The sequence below is a fragment of the Cheilinus undulatus genome, linkage group 6 (genome assembly GCF_018320785.1).
Source record: "Cheilinus undulatus linkage group 6, ASM1832078v1, whole genome shotgun sequence".
Classification (NCBI taxonomy): domain Eukaryota; kingdom Metazoa; phylum Chordata; class Actinopteri; order Labriformes; family Labridae; genus Cheilinus; species Cheilinus undulatus.
The window spans coordinates 15,183,213-15,201,717 of record NC_054870.1 but is presented as its reverse complement, the minus strand read 5'-3'; the positions used below and the strand labels follow the sequence as shown (position 1 = coordinate 15,201,717).

The 18,505-nt window shown below is 42.8% G+C and overlaps 1 protein-coding gene across 1 annotated transcript in view; it reads left to right on the top strand.

Moving 5' to 3' along the window:
* The first annotated feature begins 3,234 nt into the window (after positions 1–3,234).
* The window catches only part of bcl11aa (BAF chromatin remodeling complex subunit BCL11A a), an 88,989-nt gene continuing 73,718 nt past the window's right edge, over positions 3,235–18,505 (top strand). Inside the window, exons 1-2 of the mRNA XM_041788680.1 lie at positions 3,235–3,493; positions 7,759–8,214. Coding sequence (XP_041644614.1) covers positions 3,439–3,493; positions 7,759–8,214 — 511 coding nt within the window. The 5' untranslated portion in view covers positions 3,235–3,438. The remainder of the gene's footprint in view (positions 3,494–7,758; positions 8,215–18,505) is intronic.

Below are 18,505 nucleotides of genomic sequence, written 5' to 3'. Positions count from 1 at the left end.
CCTTTGACGCATCTTTAATCAGGTCATGAGAGTGTGGTCTCTCCATCCTCCACTGCATTAAGGCTCTTAAAAGTAAAGCAAAATTAAGAGCAGAGTGAGGGGTGTATTTTGGAAATTAACCTTAAATGTCCAGAAACATAAATGACTTCTTCATCTAAATCTTAATCAATCGAAATAAGAAAATGCCAAAAAAAAAGAAAAAAGAAAATGTAAACTAAACTTTCCTGACACTAAAGATTTTCACCTTTTCGACATTTTTGATGCTGAAAAATATTGATCATGCTCCTAAATCACGGTCCAAACTTGAGCCCACGCGCTTTTTCCTATGGGAAATATTGTTCTGAGAATATTGTGCATGGCTGAAATCTCGCAATCTCTCGTTGAGCTTTTTGGTTGCTCTTAAATGATGCCTGTCTCCAAAATAAATGGTGTTAAAGTGAATATGGTCAGACAAGCCAGAATTAAAATCAACAAATTTATCTTGTACTCATTCGCTGTATTTCAACTTAAAGAAATGGGTTAAAAATGAAAATGGGTGTTGAATTAAAATGTAGAAATTCATGGCTTTTTTTTTGTTCAAAATGAAGTTTTAATCTTCAATCATAAAATCATCCCCGCGAGCTTTAAATCTGCCTGAACTTTGACACACGATCACAAACGGGATAATCGCCATGCATGCGCACGAACACACGGTCACGCCGTACACAGGTCCATGCAGCGAGTTGCAACCTGCAAAAATATTTCACTCACTGGTCATGCATTTTTCCCCCTTGACGTTGAACCTCCTCCTCCGGCTTTTCTCTCTCTCTCCTTCTCTTTCTCTCTGTCTCTCGCCCATCACCTCCCGCCTCCTCCTCCTCCTTTCTCTGTCTTGCCTCCCCTCCACCACCCCCACCCCTTGGTATTAAGTGCGCGTCCTCTTCGGTCAGTGCGCGTAGCTCCAGGTCTCCGAAGCACCACTAGAGTAGCCGCTGCCTCCTCCGCTGCTGCTGCTGCCGCCGCTGCCGCGTCCTTCTCCGGGCTTCTTCCCCGCCGCTGGAGCCGAATCTCCCTGCCTTCTCCTCCCGTACCATCCTTTTCCCTTTTTTCCTTGCATATCGTCCTCAAATTCGGCTCTCCTCTTCGGTGTCTCTTCTCTTGACGTCTGCGTCTTAAAGCCCGGATCGCACCGTGGATGCGCGGCGCCTTCGCCGTTTTAAGCCCCGCGTCTTATATTACCAAACCCCCTTTATTACAAGAGTATTTACAATCTCTTCCCCCTCCTCTTCTTCTTCTTCTTCTTCCTCCTCCTTCTCCTCCTCTCCTCTCCTCTCCTCTCCACACCCCCCTCCACCAACACACCCTCCCTTGTACCGTATGCAGCTCGAACCTGAGGCACATCTGAAAGTTATTACACGGGGCGCATATGTGCCCACTTGCGCTCCCACGGTCTGCACACGGGCGGATTTCACACAGACAGATACAGACACAGACAAACGGGCGGGCAGACCCTCTGGTGCCCTTTCTAAACTCGCCCCCCTTTAAAACGACTCACTCTGCTCCTCCAAATGCTCTCAAATGTATCCAAACCATGCGCTTTACTCCAATTTATGGCACGAACAGCGCCATGTGAGTGACCCAGACCTCAAGACTAGACACGAACTCCTCTAAGAGTTATAATTATAAACAAGAAGCCTTTACATTTGAGAAATAATTAATCCTTTAAAGAGGTTTGCTGCAAACTTGTTGTTTTTTTAGCTAAAATAAATGCTAAAGAAAATGTCCAGCCTTTTGCAAAAATAATCATACTGCACAAATGCGCAAGGGTGGAGTGGCCACTCACTAGCTTTACTGTATTTACGCATATGCATGTGCACAAAAACAAATTATAAAGTGCATAAATTGCACATGCATACAAGCTTACATGTGCAAACACATGCTCTAAATGTTGTGGATTTACAGGGGTGTCATCATATCGCGATAGTCATGATATTCATAGCCAAAATGGGCTTAGTTGCCTTCCATTGTTGTAAAACTTTTAAGCACACACTGATGGTATCATCAGAAGTTGTCTGGTCTTGATAGTTGACTTAATGATAGCTGTTAATGAACTTTCTGTTCAGTTACTCCAAGAATAGAAATATGTTTTTACGCACATGCCAACAGGACATAATCAAAAGTTGTTCCTCAAAATAAAACGCACAAAAGTGGTGAAATATCCCCATAAATGTGATTAACACACTCAGTCAGAGAGCTGTTTTTATATTCCTTTTAAAAATGACCTGCTGTGTTGTTCTCCCAGCTCGGTATTCCTCATAATAACATTCCTTCTTTGTTTTACGCAGCCGGGATGTGATTATCACCTGCGCTGTGCGTCTTTATGTAAAGCTTTCTACGTGAAGCCACCAGGTTATAGTCTGTCTGTACCTCTGCCGCCTGTTCAACCTGTCCGTCCTGTTAGTTTGCTGCGCTCTTCCACATTTTCCCACCTCTGTGCGCCAAACATAGCCTCTAAGTGCGCGCTTTAAGTGCACAAGTGTATATGAGTGTATGCATGCACGCGCGTCCAGCAGGTGAAAGTGTGGACTGCTTTCAGCGCTTTTTTTTTTTTCTCCACATGCGACAGACTTTGTTCACACTCCTCCAGTCTGCAGCAGTGTTATATCAGTGCGCTCCTGTCCGCGGCTTCCTTTGCCCTGTTTTGCGTCCACCTCTCTCTCTCTCTCTCTTACTCTCTCTCTCTCTCTCTCTCTCTCTCTCTCTGCATATTGCTTTCATTAGACATCTCTGCCTCTTTCACACACACATCCACACACTCCTCCCTCCCTCCAAGAGTGCCTCTAGTCCGGCCCCCCTGATCTCTCTGTCCATTGGCTTCCACTGGGTCTATTTCTCATGTCCAGCCCCCCTCCCTCTCTCTCTCTTTCTCGCTCTCTCTCTCTCTCTAATGACCGTCCATTGGTGTTGTTATTGCGCGTCCCGTCCGTCCCTCCTCCCACTCCCACTCCCACTCGGGTGCCTCGGCCCTGCCCATGTTTTTGTATGTCGGGTGTCCGTCCATCGCCTGACGTTCAAGTTCGCCGGGAACGTCACGTCCGTGCACTTGAACTTGCACAGCTCAGAGGGGGGGTTGAGGGGAGGGGTGGCGGGCGGGGGGGGTGGAGGGGGGGGGCTTTTGCCATTTTTTCCATCTCTCTCCCCTTCTCTCTCTCTCCATCTACCTCTCTCACACACTCTCTCTCTCTTTTTTCTCCAGCTCTCCTTTCTCAAAAAAGCCATGACGGCGATTCCGCGATCCATCTTCGCCTCCGCGCCATCTTTGTATTATTTCTAATTTATTTTATTTTTTTTCCTCTTGTGGATGTCAAAGGCGTTGGATGAAGATATTTTTTTGCCCCACTGGAGTCTCCCGGCTCTCCCCGATGTGATCCGCGCTGAACGCCGCCGCCGCCAGCCACCATGTCTCGCCGCAAGCAAGGCAAACCCCAGCACTTAAGCAAGCGGGATTTTTCGCGTAAGTAGAGATAACAAAAAGAAAGAAAAACATGTCACTTCTGGCTTCCTTTGCAATTCATGCAGCACAGAGAGGGGGGACAGGCAGGAGAAAGGGAGCTTGTGGACACGGGACGCACCGCTCGGACCCTGGACTTCACAGCGTGGAGAGAAAGTGCGACAGCTCCGTGCGTAAAAGCCATTCTGAGAGCTCAAAAGCCCGAAAGACAGAAAAAGTTTTGTTTTTCGGTTCACGTCCTTTACTGCTGCACTGGTTCTCAGTGAGAGTGGGCTGATAGATGCATGCGCTGTGGCTCAGATGCCCCCTCGGTCTCCCCGGTCAGTGGAAGCGCGCAGGGCTCCCGGTAGCCGAGCGCGTCCTCTCCGCGGAGCTCCGTGGAGAAATCACCCCGGAATATCGCTGTCTGATTGCGTCTCTGCAGGCAGCTTCCCATCTGCTCTTTCTCTCTCTCTCTCTTGATCTATTTTTGGATAATTTTCAGGAAAAAAAAAACTTGGATTTCTTTGGAACGAGGGGGGGAAATCTTGTGTCCGATTGTTTACAACTGCATCCTCCTGTCAGGAGCTCGGCAGCACAGAGGACACACTTATTCTTACTCATATTCAAAAATCCGAATGCTTCCCATTTAGAGGCTTTTTATGTTCAGTTAGATGTGAGGCTTCTCCTAAACAGAGCAGAGCCGCTGCAGCTCAGAGTTACTGACAAGACACACAGCAACAGGACAGCACGCAGGGTCCCGTCGATTTGTGATTTGTCCTATAAAGTCAGGTATGAACCACCAAAAAAGTCATACGACTCTGAAGTTCCATTCACAGTGAAGGTAAGGATTCAATATCAGCTCGGTTTTGTGCAGTAGAAGCAGCGTGATGAGAAAAAGAAACAAAATTCAAACAATGTTTAAAGAAATCCGCCTTTACGCACGGCGTCTATCCATCACCAAAACCTTTTATTTACAAGTTTATTATTCGTATACATCTGACATGTAACAAGAGAGCAAATAAGTGTGTTTGGAAGATTTGTAAAGTGGCGCTTATCACCGCACCATGTGCCGCACTGAATGCCACCTCGCAGCGTATCCAGGGATCTCCAAGTCCAAAAAAACCCCTAAACTAAGGAGCGATTTGGGCAACTTTACGCGTCAGTGCTTGATTATGTTTCGGTATGTTGACTGGCTGTCGCCTGTGTTTGGTTTGGAGAAAGTGTGTGTATGTATGTGTAATGTATGCGTGCGTGAGTGTGTGTGGCCCCGGCTGGGTGACAGCGCAGCCACCATGTCCAAGAGTCGTCGCTAGGAGGCAGAGCGCGATCAGAAAATCCAGCGCTGAGCTCGAAGCTGATCAGTTTCACCGCCACCCCTTTCTACACGGGCTACTATTTGGCGATCTCTTTAGAATAAAGGGAGAGTATACAAGACATGGGGAGGGAAGGAGGGAAGGAGGGGGGGAGTCACCCCCCCCCATCACCACCTTATATCCAAATCTACAGCTCCTCTTCATCACCTCCAACCCACCTTCTCTGCTCTGCTTGTATCTCCTTTTCTGTGCATCACATTAGTCCATACGTAGAGGCTGAAATCAGCATATGAGGCTACACTGTAGTATGCCTGCAGACCTCTCCTTTTACCCCCTCCAACCTCACACCTCATACTCACATGGCTCACTGTGCATTTGGATTCTTATGCTTAAGACGCACAAAATCCCTTAAAAGTAAACATTCATCATTGATTATTTTTTTTTAACTTCCATTTATGTATTTTTATTCTACATTTTTCTAAGCATGCTGTGCATCTTCAGTGCTTTTAGTAAAACTGCACTCAAGCTGACTGAGCTGTAAAATGCTGCAATCAACAGTGTTTTTAAAATGTTAAAAATCCCTCTTCATTCCCACATTTTTTATAATACCTTGCTTGTTTTTTTCTCTAGTATTGGAATATTATTCACAAAGTTTATTTGGAGCAGAACGAGCTTTCACACTGATGAGTTACTAAATGCTTTTATTGATTTGTTAGACAGAGAGAACTTCTGACCCCATGCCTTTAAAACACAGGACATTTATTCTCTTCTTTTCCCCCTTTAGCAAATGTGAATATGCATGTTTCCTCATACTGACAGGCACAGGGACATGATTCCTATCTGTGCTCCTCTTTTTCATTTCACCCAGCTGCATTGCCTTTAAAAAGACAAAAAGAGCATGCTTTTATTTTAAGCAAACTGCTAAAAAAGAGAAAATTGTAATTTAGGTCTCACCCCCCCTCTTCCAACTCAGTTAAATCTTTTTTCCTTTCAAACAGCGGATATCTACTCTTGAGTTCAACTTCAGAGGTGAGGGGCTTAAGCAGCTTTCATTAGATTTTTTTTTTTTGTGGTTTTATCCTGATCTGTTGTGTAACATGCGTGGCATTATGTTGACCTAAAGTTAAATCAAAGAGGAGAAGGGTGAGGTGGGGCGGGGTGGGGGGTTGATAGGGCGAAGAGGGGTGGTGGTGTTGGTGCAAGCCGGGAATTTATCACGTTATCTCCATGTCCCAGTTTGCGCACAGATGTCGTGCAGGATTGCAGCATTCAAATGATATTTCCTTGAGGGGATGTAGTCCACATTCAGACCCATCTCTCTCCCTCTCTCTCTCCCTCTCTCTCTCTGACACACACTTGTGCATTCCCACACACACACACACTGTTACACATGCATGCACAGGATCCCTTTTATCAGACAAAATCTGAACCAATCACCCAGACAGTGAAAATTAAAATCTATTTTTTGACTCTCAGTGGTTTTAAGTTCATTAAAATGTGAAATTGGCGGCTGAGTAAAGAAGGTCAACATGCATTAGGCGGCTAGCACAGAGTCAGACTCTTCACCTTGGACTGGAAGATTTCCTTTAAAAGAGGGACAGTGAATTATGTCCTCCCGTCTCGCTTCTCTAATTCAGCGGGCCGCTCTCTTCACACTCCTCTCCTTCTGCTGCAGGACGGGCTGAGCTTTCACAAAAGGCTGCTTAAAAAAAGTAGTTAGGAGTTAATCCGGCCCTCGGAGGGGTGAGGAATCGGGTTGAACGGCTCTTTTTGGGGTGATTTCCCGCTGTACAAGCGGCTGATATTTAAGAGCTGTAAGTCAGACTGGTGTAATCAGGGCAGAGGGAAGACTTCTCCTTCTCGCTGACACACACTCTCCGAGCCGCTGCCTTCCCCGTCCTCTCCCCGGCTCAGACGCTGCTTTGTGACAGTTCTCCCTTCTGCTGATTACAGGATCAAAATCTGTACAAACAGGGATAGACAAGTCATCCACATATTTAGCTTATGTGTTTAACCATCATTTTCCTAAGCTCTCCCTGTCATTGGCTCTGAAATTGTTATCTTTGAGGAATCTGATTTGAGCTTTGCTGCTATTCAGCATATTCTTTCCCACCATTTTACTCTTTCTGATGTGTGATCCAGATCAGCTCCTACTGTAATCATTTTTCCTGCGTTGCATGCGTTTCTGTCATTACAAGGCACATTTTCTCAGCCCCTTATTGTGGCCATTACATGTCAGCTTGTGTTTAGCTTTGACTTTTAACTGTGATCCTCTGTGTGACTTCCCATTTTTTCATTTACTCCCTCAAATAGTCCTATCAGTGTTTTCAGTTAGGGCTGCCAGGATCAATCAGGATTCATTAAAGTCCACAATTAGTGCACTGATTTCTAAAATCACAATTAATCGCATGCTTTATTGTCCCTATCAACACACTTTCGTTAAGCCACTGCAGCGTCTCTCTGCAGCCACAGTGATGCTACTTAAGTCCACCACTACTCCTTAATGTTCATTTCACTCTGAAAACCTCAGCCAGCTAAGTGGACAGGTCAAAGGTCATGTGCATCATGTGCTATCAAACATTTACCTTTTAACTGTTCATTTTTTCCTTTACAATCCAGAAGTTCCTTTTTCTGTGGTTAAGTTTATGTTATAATCTTCAGTCTACCCATAAAGGTAAGTCTGTAGCCAGACAGGAAGTCACTTCTCCTAAAAGCTGTAAAAAAAAAAGATCCAAAAAGACACAAAAACAGTTTTGAGGATGCAACAAAAAAGATGCAATTAATGGCGAGAAATTCTGAGATTAATCAAGATTAAAAATGTAAATCTTCTGACAGCCCTAGTTTTAATTAGAGTAAAAATCTGAGCGTGGTTGTTGCTTTTGCTGACAGTGACCATCATTTTCTAATTCCACTCTCCCTCTTCCCTCCCACCCTCTTCTTCCTCGGCGCCTCTTCTCCCCCTCTGCCTCCCAGCAGCTGAGCCTCTGTCCACGGCCATCATCTCGTCGGAGGAGCTGTCGGAGCGCTGCTCGGAAAACTCAGAGGAGAGTGGCAGCTTCAATGGGCACCACCCGGGTTCGACCGTGGGCCGGCTGGCCCGGCTGGGTCACGACCCCTCTCACCCTTCTCTGGAGCAGGACCTGCTGACCTGCGGCCAGTGCCAGGCCACCTTCCCCCTGGCGGACATCCTGCTCTTCATCGAGCACAAGAGGAAGCGATGCCACGGGCCGCCCTGCCTGACTGTTGGCCGGGGGCTGGACAAGCCCCCCTCGCCCTCCCCCGGCCTGGCCCTTACCCCGTCGCCCGCGCTGGGCTCTCTGCGCAGCAGGAGGCCTGTGGAGGTGGGCGTCCAGGCCACGCTGGCAGATGACGACGAAGACCGGTTCTCGTCACCTCGGGGGATTTTTCCCAAACAGGAGCCCCTCCCAGGTAACCAGACTTGTTTCCACACCAACAAAAACACACCTCCTTTGTCTGGATGCAACCACAGAGGCAGACAGTTTAGAGAGAAACAGCACACTGAGGCAGGAGATAAAATCTGAGGAATCAGAGCCACTTATCATCTCTTTTAAAGAAACATTTGTGACTCATTGAAGGATAAATGAACTCTCTAGCTTGAGAGCAGCTTTCTTTGTCCATCCTTTTAATTTTTTCTTTAAAATGATGGAGCCACATTTTTATATTGCGACATCAGGTCTTGTTTTTCTGTCACCTACACACGACTATTGTGGTAGTTTCCAGTCTGGCCTCCACATTCCCGATGATCTGCTTCCAAATCATGTGGGGGCTGTAGCTGTCTGAGTGTTTTTAGGGGACACACATGTCAATCCTGGTTAAGGAGAGAAATCTGATTGGCTGGGCGCTGTTTGGGGGAATGTTTCAGACAAACAACAACAGAGGGACGTCACAGGTGGGGAGGAAACCCGGGAGAGTACGCCTCTGTTTTCATTTATAGCTCACCAAAAAGGACGCACGCTGCTTTGATTTAGGACGCCGTTCTCTCTCCGTCTGTTTGTGTTTGTGCCTGAATAGTCTCTTGTCTCAGCGTCTCATGTAAAGGCCAGTGTTCAGTGTTTATAAGACCCATGTCTGACTTTTTCTCCTTTCACTCATCCACTGAAATCAATGCCATGTTTCTTCCCATTTCACCCCCTTCAGCCATGCTGCCCAAACCCCTCTAGGCCACATGCAAAGAGACTCCATGACCTTGACTTAGTGGTTCCACTGGTCATTGGAGACCACACTGTGTGTTGGAAAATCTGTGTTTGTGTGCGACTTCGTCTAGGGAGTATCTGCAGCCTCTTTCTGGGATTGGGTGTGCAGAGTGTGTGTTCTTGCATAACACTTCTGTTGGTGTGTATTTGTGTGCCGTCGTTCTCTCATGTGGCCCTAGCAGATGTGTCCTGCTCTCCGTGTGGTTTCGCCTCCCCTTTCACTGCCATCTTACCCGCAGCAGCCGAGCTCTCCATCCCTTTCATTTGTTTCCCTCTTGCCAGTTTACCTCCGCACCAAACTTCATAGGTAAAAAGCATGATTTTACTCCAGTTTTATCTTCCCTTTCCTTCCTTCCTTCCGCCTCTTTTCTCAGTACAAATGAGAGGCGAGTGGCGAAAGGGAAACGCCAATTTTAGTTTTTCTCTTAGAAGGGAAAGTCGTTTATTTAAAGCGTCTTAACACCACTAATTATTTGTTGCAGCGCCATTTTTTTTTTCTTGCTCGTGCATTTTAATTAGCAGTAGTTTTTAGTGGCGGGCTGCCTGTACTAAATTAGCCGTTACAGAAAGAGAGAGAGAGCTAGAGAGAGAGGGGGGAGGGAAAAAAGGGGGTGAAGATGAAATAGAGCAGCGGAAACACTCCAGCAAAATACACACTTTATCACTTTGCTCGTTGAATGCAGCTCAGGATTCCTAAATGTTGCAGTTTGTTTCCATTTTGGGTGCATTTGAGGAAATAAGCACAATAAGCAGGCGTCGATTAGCGTGTAATTTTCGCTGTTGCAGGGCGGCGAGATTAGGGAAAGTTTGGTGGAAGATGCACAGTGTTCATTTAAACAGCTATTTTTAATTTTAGTCATAGTCTAAGATAAATTCAGTCTTTACTGATTTAGTCGAGTTAAGTTGACGAGAACTCAAAAACGTTTTAGTCAAGTTTAACTCCATAGAAAGTCCTTCTCTAGTGCCAAATCATACCAGTGTGCACTCTGCCAAACCTGGGATCCCTGCAGATGCAGAGCAACAGATGCATTGATGGATAAACCCAGAGTGCATAAATGTCATGGATTTAGACTGTCAGATGAAACCTAAATTACATTTTAGCCTCTTTAACAAAAACAAAACTGCTTCTCTATTATTCTTCTATTCTTTCTATTATTAGTCTGAGTCTCACTTGTTGTCGACAAACATTTTTAGTCATATCTTTAGTCGATAAAATTACCACTGCCTTTAAGGAGGTAATGCAACATTTAATTTGCTGCTTGTATCTCTGCTTTGACAATACATCTCGACACCCACTCCCACACAGACACTCACCGGCTAAACTGGGTTATTAGAGCGATTTACATCATAATACAGGCGTCTGGTTGCTTCAATAGCATTGTGTGTGGGAACGTCTTGGTAGGAACAGCTGTACACTCAGACAGGAGAAGAGGAAAACAGGACAGCAGCAGTAACCTTATATATCTTGTCTGAAGTTGACGTCAAGCCCGAAAAAGCAGAGCATTTTTATTAAACTTGTAAAATATCCATCTGCATCATTTTATTCTCTTCTCTTTCATCAGAGCCGCTTCTGGATCTTTAGTCAGCCACTGGACGCAGACTATCGCAAACACTACATCACAGGCTGAATTTACACAGCACATCCATCCTGATAGGCGATAATTAAAGCCAGTATTTCCCTCTCCGACCTCAGCTTTCATCCTAATTGACCCCAAACTGTCATGCTGAGGTAAATATGTGAAAGGCAGAATTAGAATAAAAATAAATCTGCAGGAATTTAAGCCACGATCCAAAAAGCATTTTTAATGACAATAAAAGGAGGCAAAGGAAGAATGTGTGTTTCTTATTTGTTAATGCTGGCTTGGCATTCCTCTACAGTAACAATGAGGCCTCAGCTCAGCAAGGAAGGCAAGAAAATAACCACAGGGAAAGCATTTAATGGTTGCTATCATGCAACAAAAAGAGATTAATCACGATTAACTGCAGAAATCTGAGATTAATAATGATATGACATTTAAATTGTTTGGCAGCCCTCGTATGTGTTCAAGTGCACTCTACCCTGCACATTTGCAGGCTTATTCATATCAAATTAGTTCCATACACATGCCCTCATTTTACTTCAAAGTAGCCATGTTTTTGGAACATTATAACCAATGCACATTTATAAAAACAATCTCCAAAGGGGGAAAACATCCAAATTAAAGGAGAGATAAAGTCTACCAGAAAAAAAACATACCTATGATGTTAAGCAGATTTGCTCCCATCTATGTGTCAGATCAGCTGTCAGGGTATTATTGATGATCAGAAATGACTTTTTCTTGCAATTGCAGTACCACTTAATAACACAGGTCAACATTAAGCATAGCTATGTGGTGTGACTACCCTTTTTGTCAGCATTTATCATGAAAAGGGACACTATTATGTGCATGTGTAGAATTGACCAGGCACAGTCAGCATTATTCAGACAAATCATCTGATCACTATCATCCAAAACTTTTAAATTAAGCATTATTTTAGCTGAGATCTTCAGATAATTCCACCCAAATGATCCAAAGTCAACCATTTAAACTATCTAATTCCATTTTAAGCTATCCAGGGAATATTTTTCACCTTATTAAGCCGGGTTGTGATGCTCCTTTCTTTTTCTCTGCATATGTTGCATGTTTTTCTGCATGCATCTTGCCTACACAACAGGATGCCTGCATTTTATGGCCACTATAGTGCTCAGCACTTTAAATAGAACATTATTTCAGCTGATTTCACTCACCAGATTATTCAATCCAAAGGGATTTAGCCAGAAAAATTGATCAGAAGTCAATCATTCTAAATATCTTTGAATGAAATGGATTTCTATCCTAGGGTTGTGGTTCCCAACTAGTGGGTTGGGACCAAAAACTGTTTCGTGAAGCCATTTTTAGAGGATCACAGATAGGTGCCTGGAAAAATACATGGCAATGTGTTTTATTTTGAAGGATATGTCTCAGTCGCTTTGTTCCAGCACATGTATTGTTCTATATCAAGCCCAATCTATTCCATTTTTCATTGCAAACATTTGTTGGTGAAAATGTAAGAAATGTAGGTTGTGATTTGTAGCCAAGGCTGCGGTGGTGGATCCTGTATCCAAGTTTGAAACACTGATCTGGGGAATATTTTGAAGCAGGAAATATGATGCTCCTGCCTTAATCTCTGCATTTGTTGCATAGGTTTTCCGCATGCATCTTGCCGTCATAATAAGATGACTGCATTTGTGTGAAAAAAATAAGAAATTTAGGTTGTGACTTGTGGTAAAGAAGGTGGTTCTGGGTCCTGACACTAGTCCAAGTGAGAACTGTTGAATTAGGGAATATTTAGCATTTTTTGCTGCAGAAATGGCAATACTCCTGCATTTGTTGCATACTTTTCTGCATGCACATTGCCTATATGATGGGATATCTGCATTTAATGGTCACTATCATGCTCAACAGTTTTAATGGAACATTTTTTTTTTTGGCTTAATTCAAGTTTTACTCCTCAGATTATTTAATCCATAGGGGCTGTAGTTTGAGAACATGCCCCAAAGTCCATCGTTTTAAATATCCTGAAATGACAGTGATATTCTTTTCTGTCTTGAGCAGTATTTTTCACCCTATGAAGCATAAAAAGTCAAGCTCCTTCCTTTATCTTTGCAAATGTAGCATATTTGTCTGCATGCATCTTGCCTATAATACAATGCATCTAATGGTCACTAGCATCCTCATCATTTAAAACACATTATTTCAGATGAATTTACTCCCCAGATTAATTAATCCAAAGGGGCTTTAGTCTGAAAAAAAAAAATGGATTCAAAGTTTATTTTTTTTTTAACATCCTGAAATGAAAATGATATTTTATTCTGTCTTGAGCTATCTAGGGAATATTTTTTCTTCTTATGAGGCAAAAACTGTGACGTTCCTTCCTTTATCTCTGCATATGTAGCATGTTTTCCTGCATGCATCTTGCCTCCATAATGGGATGTCTGTGTTTCTGTGTCCACGGTCAGAAAGAGAGAGAGCTCCTCTGGCTGCTGCGAGGCTCAGAGGAACACAAAGCGTCGGACTTGTGCCGGAACGCTGCTATTTACATATCAAACAGCTCCGACCGTGAACAGACATTACCTGTGTGAGAGGGGGAGAGAAAAGACTGTACAGGCAAAATGCCGATCAGGGATGCAAAAAGGCGGCATACCCGCCCACCCACACCACACACACTCTCACACACACACTGTTAGTGCTCTCTCTCTTGCCCATTTATTCTATTAATCCCTGACTGAGATGAAAATTCTGATTATAATCCCTGAGGCGCCCCTCATTCAGAAACAGCATCGCTAATGTCTCAAAAGAGAGCGGTTTGCATATGTGTGTGCGTGAACGTTGATGTGTGAGCGGCCATGTCTCTTTTAATCGAAAGAGGGTGAAATCTTGGCTTGAAAATTGAAATTTTAGAAGAATTCTTTGTGGATTATTTCTGCTGTAAATACAATTTCTGCTGTCCAGTTTTGCCAATTGATTTCTCATAATTGGCGACAAGAATTTAATCCATGCCTCTATGGGAAATCAGTGATAATATGTGTGTTAATGAGCTGAAATTGACACTCAGCCAGTGCAAAGAATGATTCATTTTATTGACCATTGATTTTATTGAGCAACATTGGCTGATAAGCTCTATTAGCACTGCAATAAAGGCTTATTAACAAAGATATGATCAATTCTTCTGCATGGAATCCCCCAAAAATTCTTCGGTCTAATTCATCATTTCACACGAATATTTGCAGCCCTGAAAAATGAGCAGTTGTCCTGACTTCTAGCCTTGTAACATGAGAATTGTTAGCCTATGATCTAATGATTAGCAATTAGCTTATCATCACTGGCTAATGCTACCCACCTCAATACACATTAGTGCATTTTTAACACCCATCATTGTCTGGCTCGGTGTCAGATCTCTCTCCATCGCACGTCTATTCTCTCCCTCCTCTTCTTTTTTTCCTTTTTGGCTCATGCGTCCGTCTCTCTCCCTGCAACATTAGCAGTCAATGCAAATCCGGGACAGCCAATTGATACTGAATCAATTACAGTATGTTTGGTGTGTGGATATGTGAGTGTGTGCGACTCACGCTGAAGCACATCCCGCAAGCCTACAAAGAGATTTCACACACTGGCTGCCATTACTAATCTATTGTTGCTCCGTCTTTCTCTCTCGACATAAGATTTTATTTAGTGGACTCAAGTGCGGCGTTTGAACTGCGGCGTTTGTCTCCCAGTGCTGTGAGAATCTGACTGTGTCGGCATTTTGAATGAGCTTACTGAATGTAAACATGTTCGGGGTGTGCAGAAAGCATCAGTTGAAGGATAACACATACAGCAGGCCTCTGGAATGACTGGAAAAGCTAATAATCTGCCAGCGAGGCCAACAGGCTCTATTGTGTTTTATACTCACTGCTCACAAAAACCTCCATAAACTGCATATTTGCTGATTATTGTCCTGCTGTAAATGTGTGGGTGTGTGTTTGCAGAGCGTGTCTGCAATCCAGACGGAACAAAAAAAGAAATTTGGAACTCGCTGCTGACAAATTTTGGACGCAGTAATAAAACAAGGAACGGAAAGAAATGGTTTTATGTTGCTCAAAATAGAACAAGAAGTCCTTCACGTGAATTTTTAGTTGAATTTTTAAAGCTTCTGTGGGGAAAGTCCAGGCCTGTGAGCCTGCTGATTTATCCTAATGCTTTAAACATGCACACTCATATTTTGTTGCATAATAAAGCATCAGAGCAGCAATTGTACAAGCCATTAAAATGGAACTCAAGCAATTAAACATCATCCTTTAGCTTCTAAAATTAGAGGTTCATATGCATGTCAGGAAACAAAAATCAAGAATGCTCAAAACTGAAGCAGCATAATGTGAGAAATCTTGACTTTTTATTCATCTTTCAACTAAAGGTGACAAAGATCATATTATGCAACTATTTCCACAACTATTTTCAAGCACAATCCAAGGAGTTTCCTTATTTTACAACAACTTTGGTTTCAACCTTGAACTTGCCAGAGTGCTTTTGTGCATGACAATGGCCTTTGACTTCATGTGACCTTTGACCTCTCTTAGCAGTAGAGAGGAGCAGTGAAAGGAGAGCTGTCCTGTTGAGATTCAGACTCTCTCACTGGTGTTTTTGTGGCTGAAAGGACTCACCATGATAACAGGAAGTTGTTTTTATTGACATTTAGTGGTGCAAATACATTCGGGACTGTTGCACAGTGTGAATGCATTAATTGCATGCAATTCACATACACAAATTGTGCATTCATTTTTTTGTTGCATTAATTGCTGCTTTCAGCCCACTTTGAGCTGCTGCAATGCATCTTTGCTTTAATTTTGAATTTGTTTCCTCTGGGCTGATATTCAGTTTTTAAGTCACTTGAAAGGTTTGCAGCTTTCTTGGTTCACTACAAAACTTTCTTTGCAGAATTCCATGTATATAAACAGTCAAAAATAATGTAGGCTTTTAGAAGTTTGCATGCAATATTTTAATGGTTAAAAATTAGGGTTGCTGATATTAACTGCAATGCAAAAAGGACCATTTTAAAAATCTGAATTAATTGCAGGCTATATTGGCTTTTTTTCCCCAGCACACTTTGGTTAAGCCACTGCAGCATCTCCCTGCGATGTTCACTAAGTCCTCCCCTTTCCTTAATGTCTCTATTCACTTTAAAAACTCACAAGAAAGCTCAATGGAAAAATTAAAAGTCATCTTCACCTTCTGTTGTCAAACATTTACCTTTCTACAAGAAATGCACAATACTGAATTTTTGCTTAAATTACATATGTAGATTTCCAAACTCATTTTGGCTGATACAGGTGTATGCACACCTTATTTTTGTGCTAAAACTGCAGTTTTTTTTAAAGAAAGAGACACAAAGAAGCTGAAGCAAGCAGAGCGGGGAAAGAGATGGCCTGGTTTTACGTTTCAGGCTTCATTCAAATGTTCAGGGTTCATGGTAGACCTCCTTGAACTTGTGCCATCTTTAGACTCATTTATGCTCAACATTCGTACAAAAAATATCTGTACGTCGCAAAGCGATCGCTGCCATCATACTTGCATCGGCTTTGTGGATGTGAACGTTAAAAATAAAAATAATAAGACAACCCTGTCTCATACTCACCTCCATGTTTTCAAACTCAAATGTAATAGCAATGCTTATTCTAATGAGCTAAACAAAGAACATACGCTCTTACGTACATCACTTTTTTTTTCAGCCAATTATATTCGACCTTTCTTGATGAATACCAGTTATCAAAGATGGTCATGAAATGACTTCCTCCTTTATATTGTCAGTGCTGATTTTTGTCACATTTTTTCAAGTTCACAACTTTCTGGATATCTAAAAAAGACTTGTGGGCTGCAGTGAGGGAGTAGGGGGAGTGCATGTGTCCCCGGCCACCAGTTGCCCACCCCGGATCTAAACCTTTAGATCCGATGGTTCATGTTGGGTATTATGTGGATATTTAAGGCTTATAGATGTAACATATGGTGGCTAGTACCAATATTTAACTTTCTAATCTTTAAAAACAGCTGAAACCAATGTCACACTTAAAACATTCTGCATCCCTACTTTCCATAACAAGCTCCTTTTTTCACTGTCAAAATCTTTGGTCCTACCAAAGTTGCCAGTTTCCTTTTAAAATAAAAGCAGGTCAGTTAACCCTTGATAAAGAGAGTACATGCAAATGCAGTTAATGCAAATAAGTGAATTGCAAAACTTGACAACAAAAGGGACATTAATTTTAATTAAAAATCTATATGGTTTGACAGTCCTATTATTTATTGAAACTGCACAAAGAGATAATGAACAATGATAGCTGGTGTCTGTCTCCATTTTAAACATTTACAAGCATTTTCTTATCAAAAGTGTCATGCACTCTTTCATTTTACCTTATGGCAGCCATTTGTTGTTTTAAAATCGACACAATTTTTAAAAATGCTCCAAAGAAAAAAATGCAAAGAGGAAAAAGATTGTTGATAATTGTAAAACCCTGCTGACCTTTGGCTTCCAGCGATGTGACAGATCAGTTATTAGGTGATGTTATTGATGATCTGAAGATGCTTTCTGTAAGTCCGTAAGTGTAATACCGTAAGTCCACACAAAGCATAGCTAGGTGGTGTGACTGCTCTTGTTTTTCAGCATTGATTTTGAAAAGAAACACCATAATTGTGCATGTGCAGAATTGATCGGGCACAGTTGGCCTTTTATTCAGACAAAATCGTCTGGCGGCACAGGAAGTGATGCATGTTGCATGTGCAGTGGGTTTGAGCATAAACACAAGGGCAGGCCATGAGTGGTAATCATTGCCACCGCGGCTCTAAACACACAACAACAACGACGTTGACATCAAAGTGGGAAGGAGAAAAAAAACTCCAAGAAAAAGACGTCATGCTGCCCACACACTGTGATTGACAGCTGATCCCTGGGAAGTCTGTGCCACGGCGACGATGACCAAAGATGGAGGCAGAAAACAAAAGATTATCGTGTTCGGTAAACCACTGTAAAACAATGACAGAGAACAATAAGACATAAAAAAGACCAGCGTTATTTCCCAGTTTGCAGCTGTGACAGTGTCCGTGTGACGTCACGCAGACAGCTCTCTGTGATGGAGGACTGTTTATTGATCTGACTCGTCGTGTTTATGCGAGCGATTCGCCGTCCACGCTAACATCTCCTCCTCCTCCTCCCTCTCCTCCTCCTCCGTGGTGAGAGGGAAAGCTGCTGTTTTTGGCTCGCTTGCTGCTCCCTGTGTGTGTGTTTATTCCTCTGCTCGCTCTACTCAGGGTGCACATGTAACTCAGCTCTCTTATTATGTTGAAGGCCTGTTCATAAAACTGTTTATACACTACAAAGCTTATTTATATAGGCCACTGGATTACAGACTGGCTGTACTCACACACCACACACATACTTACACCACAGAAACACGCACACATACTGTATATTCACATTTTTCTCACTGGAGATGTGTCAGTGCTTTCCTTTGAATGTACCTGCAGAATAGTCATACAGTTGCTGTCTGGCCATAACTTTGTATCTTTATTTTTCATCATCATTTTTTCTTTAATCGGTGCTATTGCTCACCCTTTGCATCTTTTAGGAGGTTTTAAACCAATAAAAAGTAACAAAAAGAGTTTTAGGGTGTCCCAAAGCTGCTGACAATACCTCTTAGCTCTACCTCTATGGCACTGTGGAACTGAAAGTAAGCAAACAGATGTTGTTGGACTTTGCCTGAGCTAAATAATTTTTAAAAATGACATTAAATTAGCGTTGACTGGTTGTAAACTCAGTTATTACTCTGCAGGGTACCTCTTTACTTAATTTTCCAGAAGAGTTTTCAGTTTTAGTTTTAAATGGAAGTGTTTGCAGAGAACACGAAGCAGCTCATAGCTCTTTTCACTAGAGCTTCAGTCCCTGCTTCATAAAAGTAAAAATCAAGAATTCAGCAATAAAGA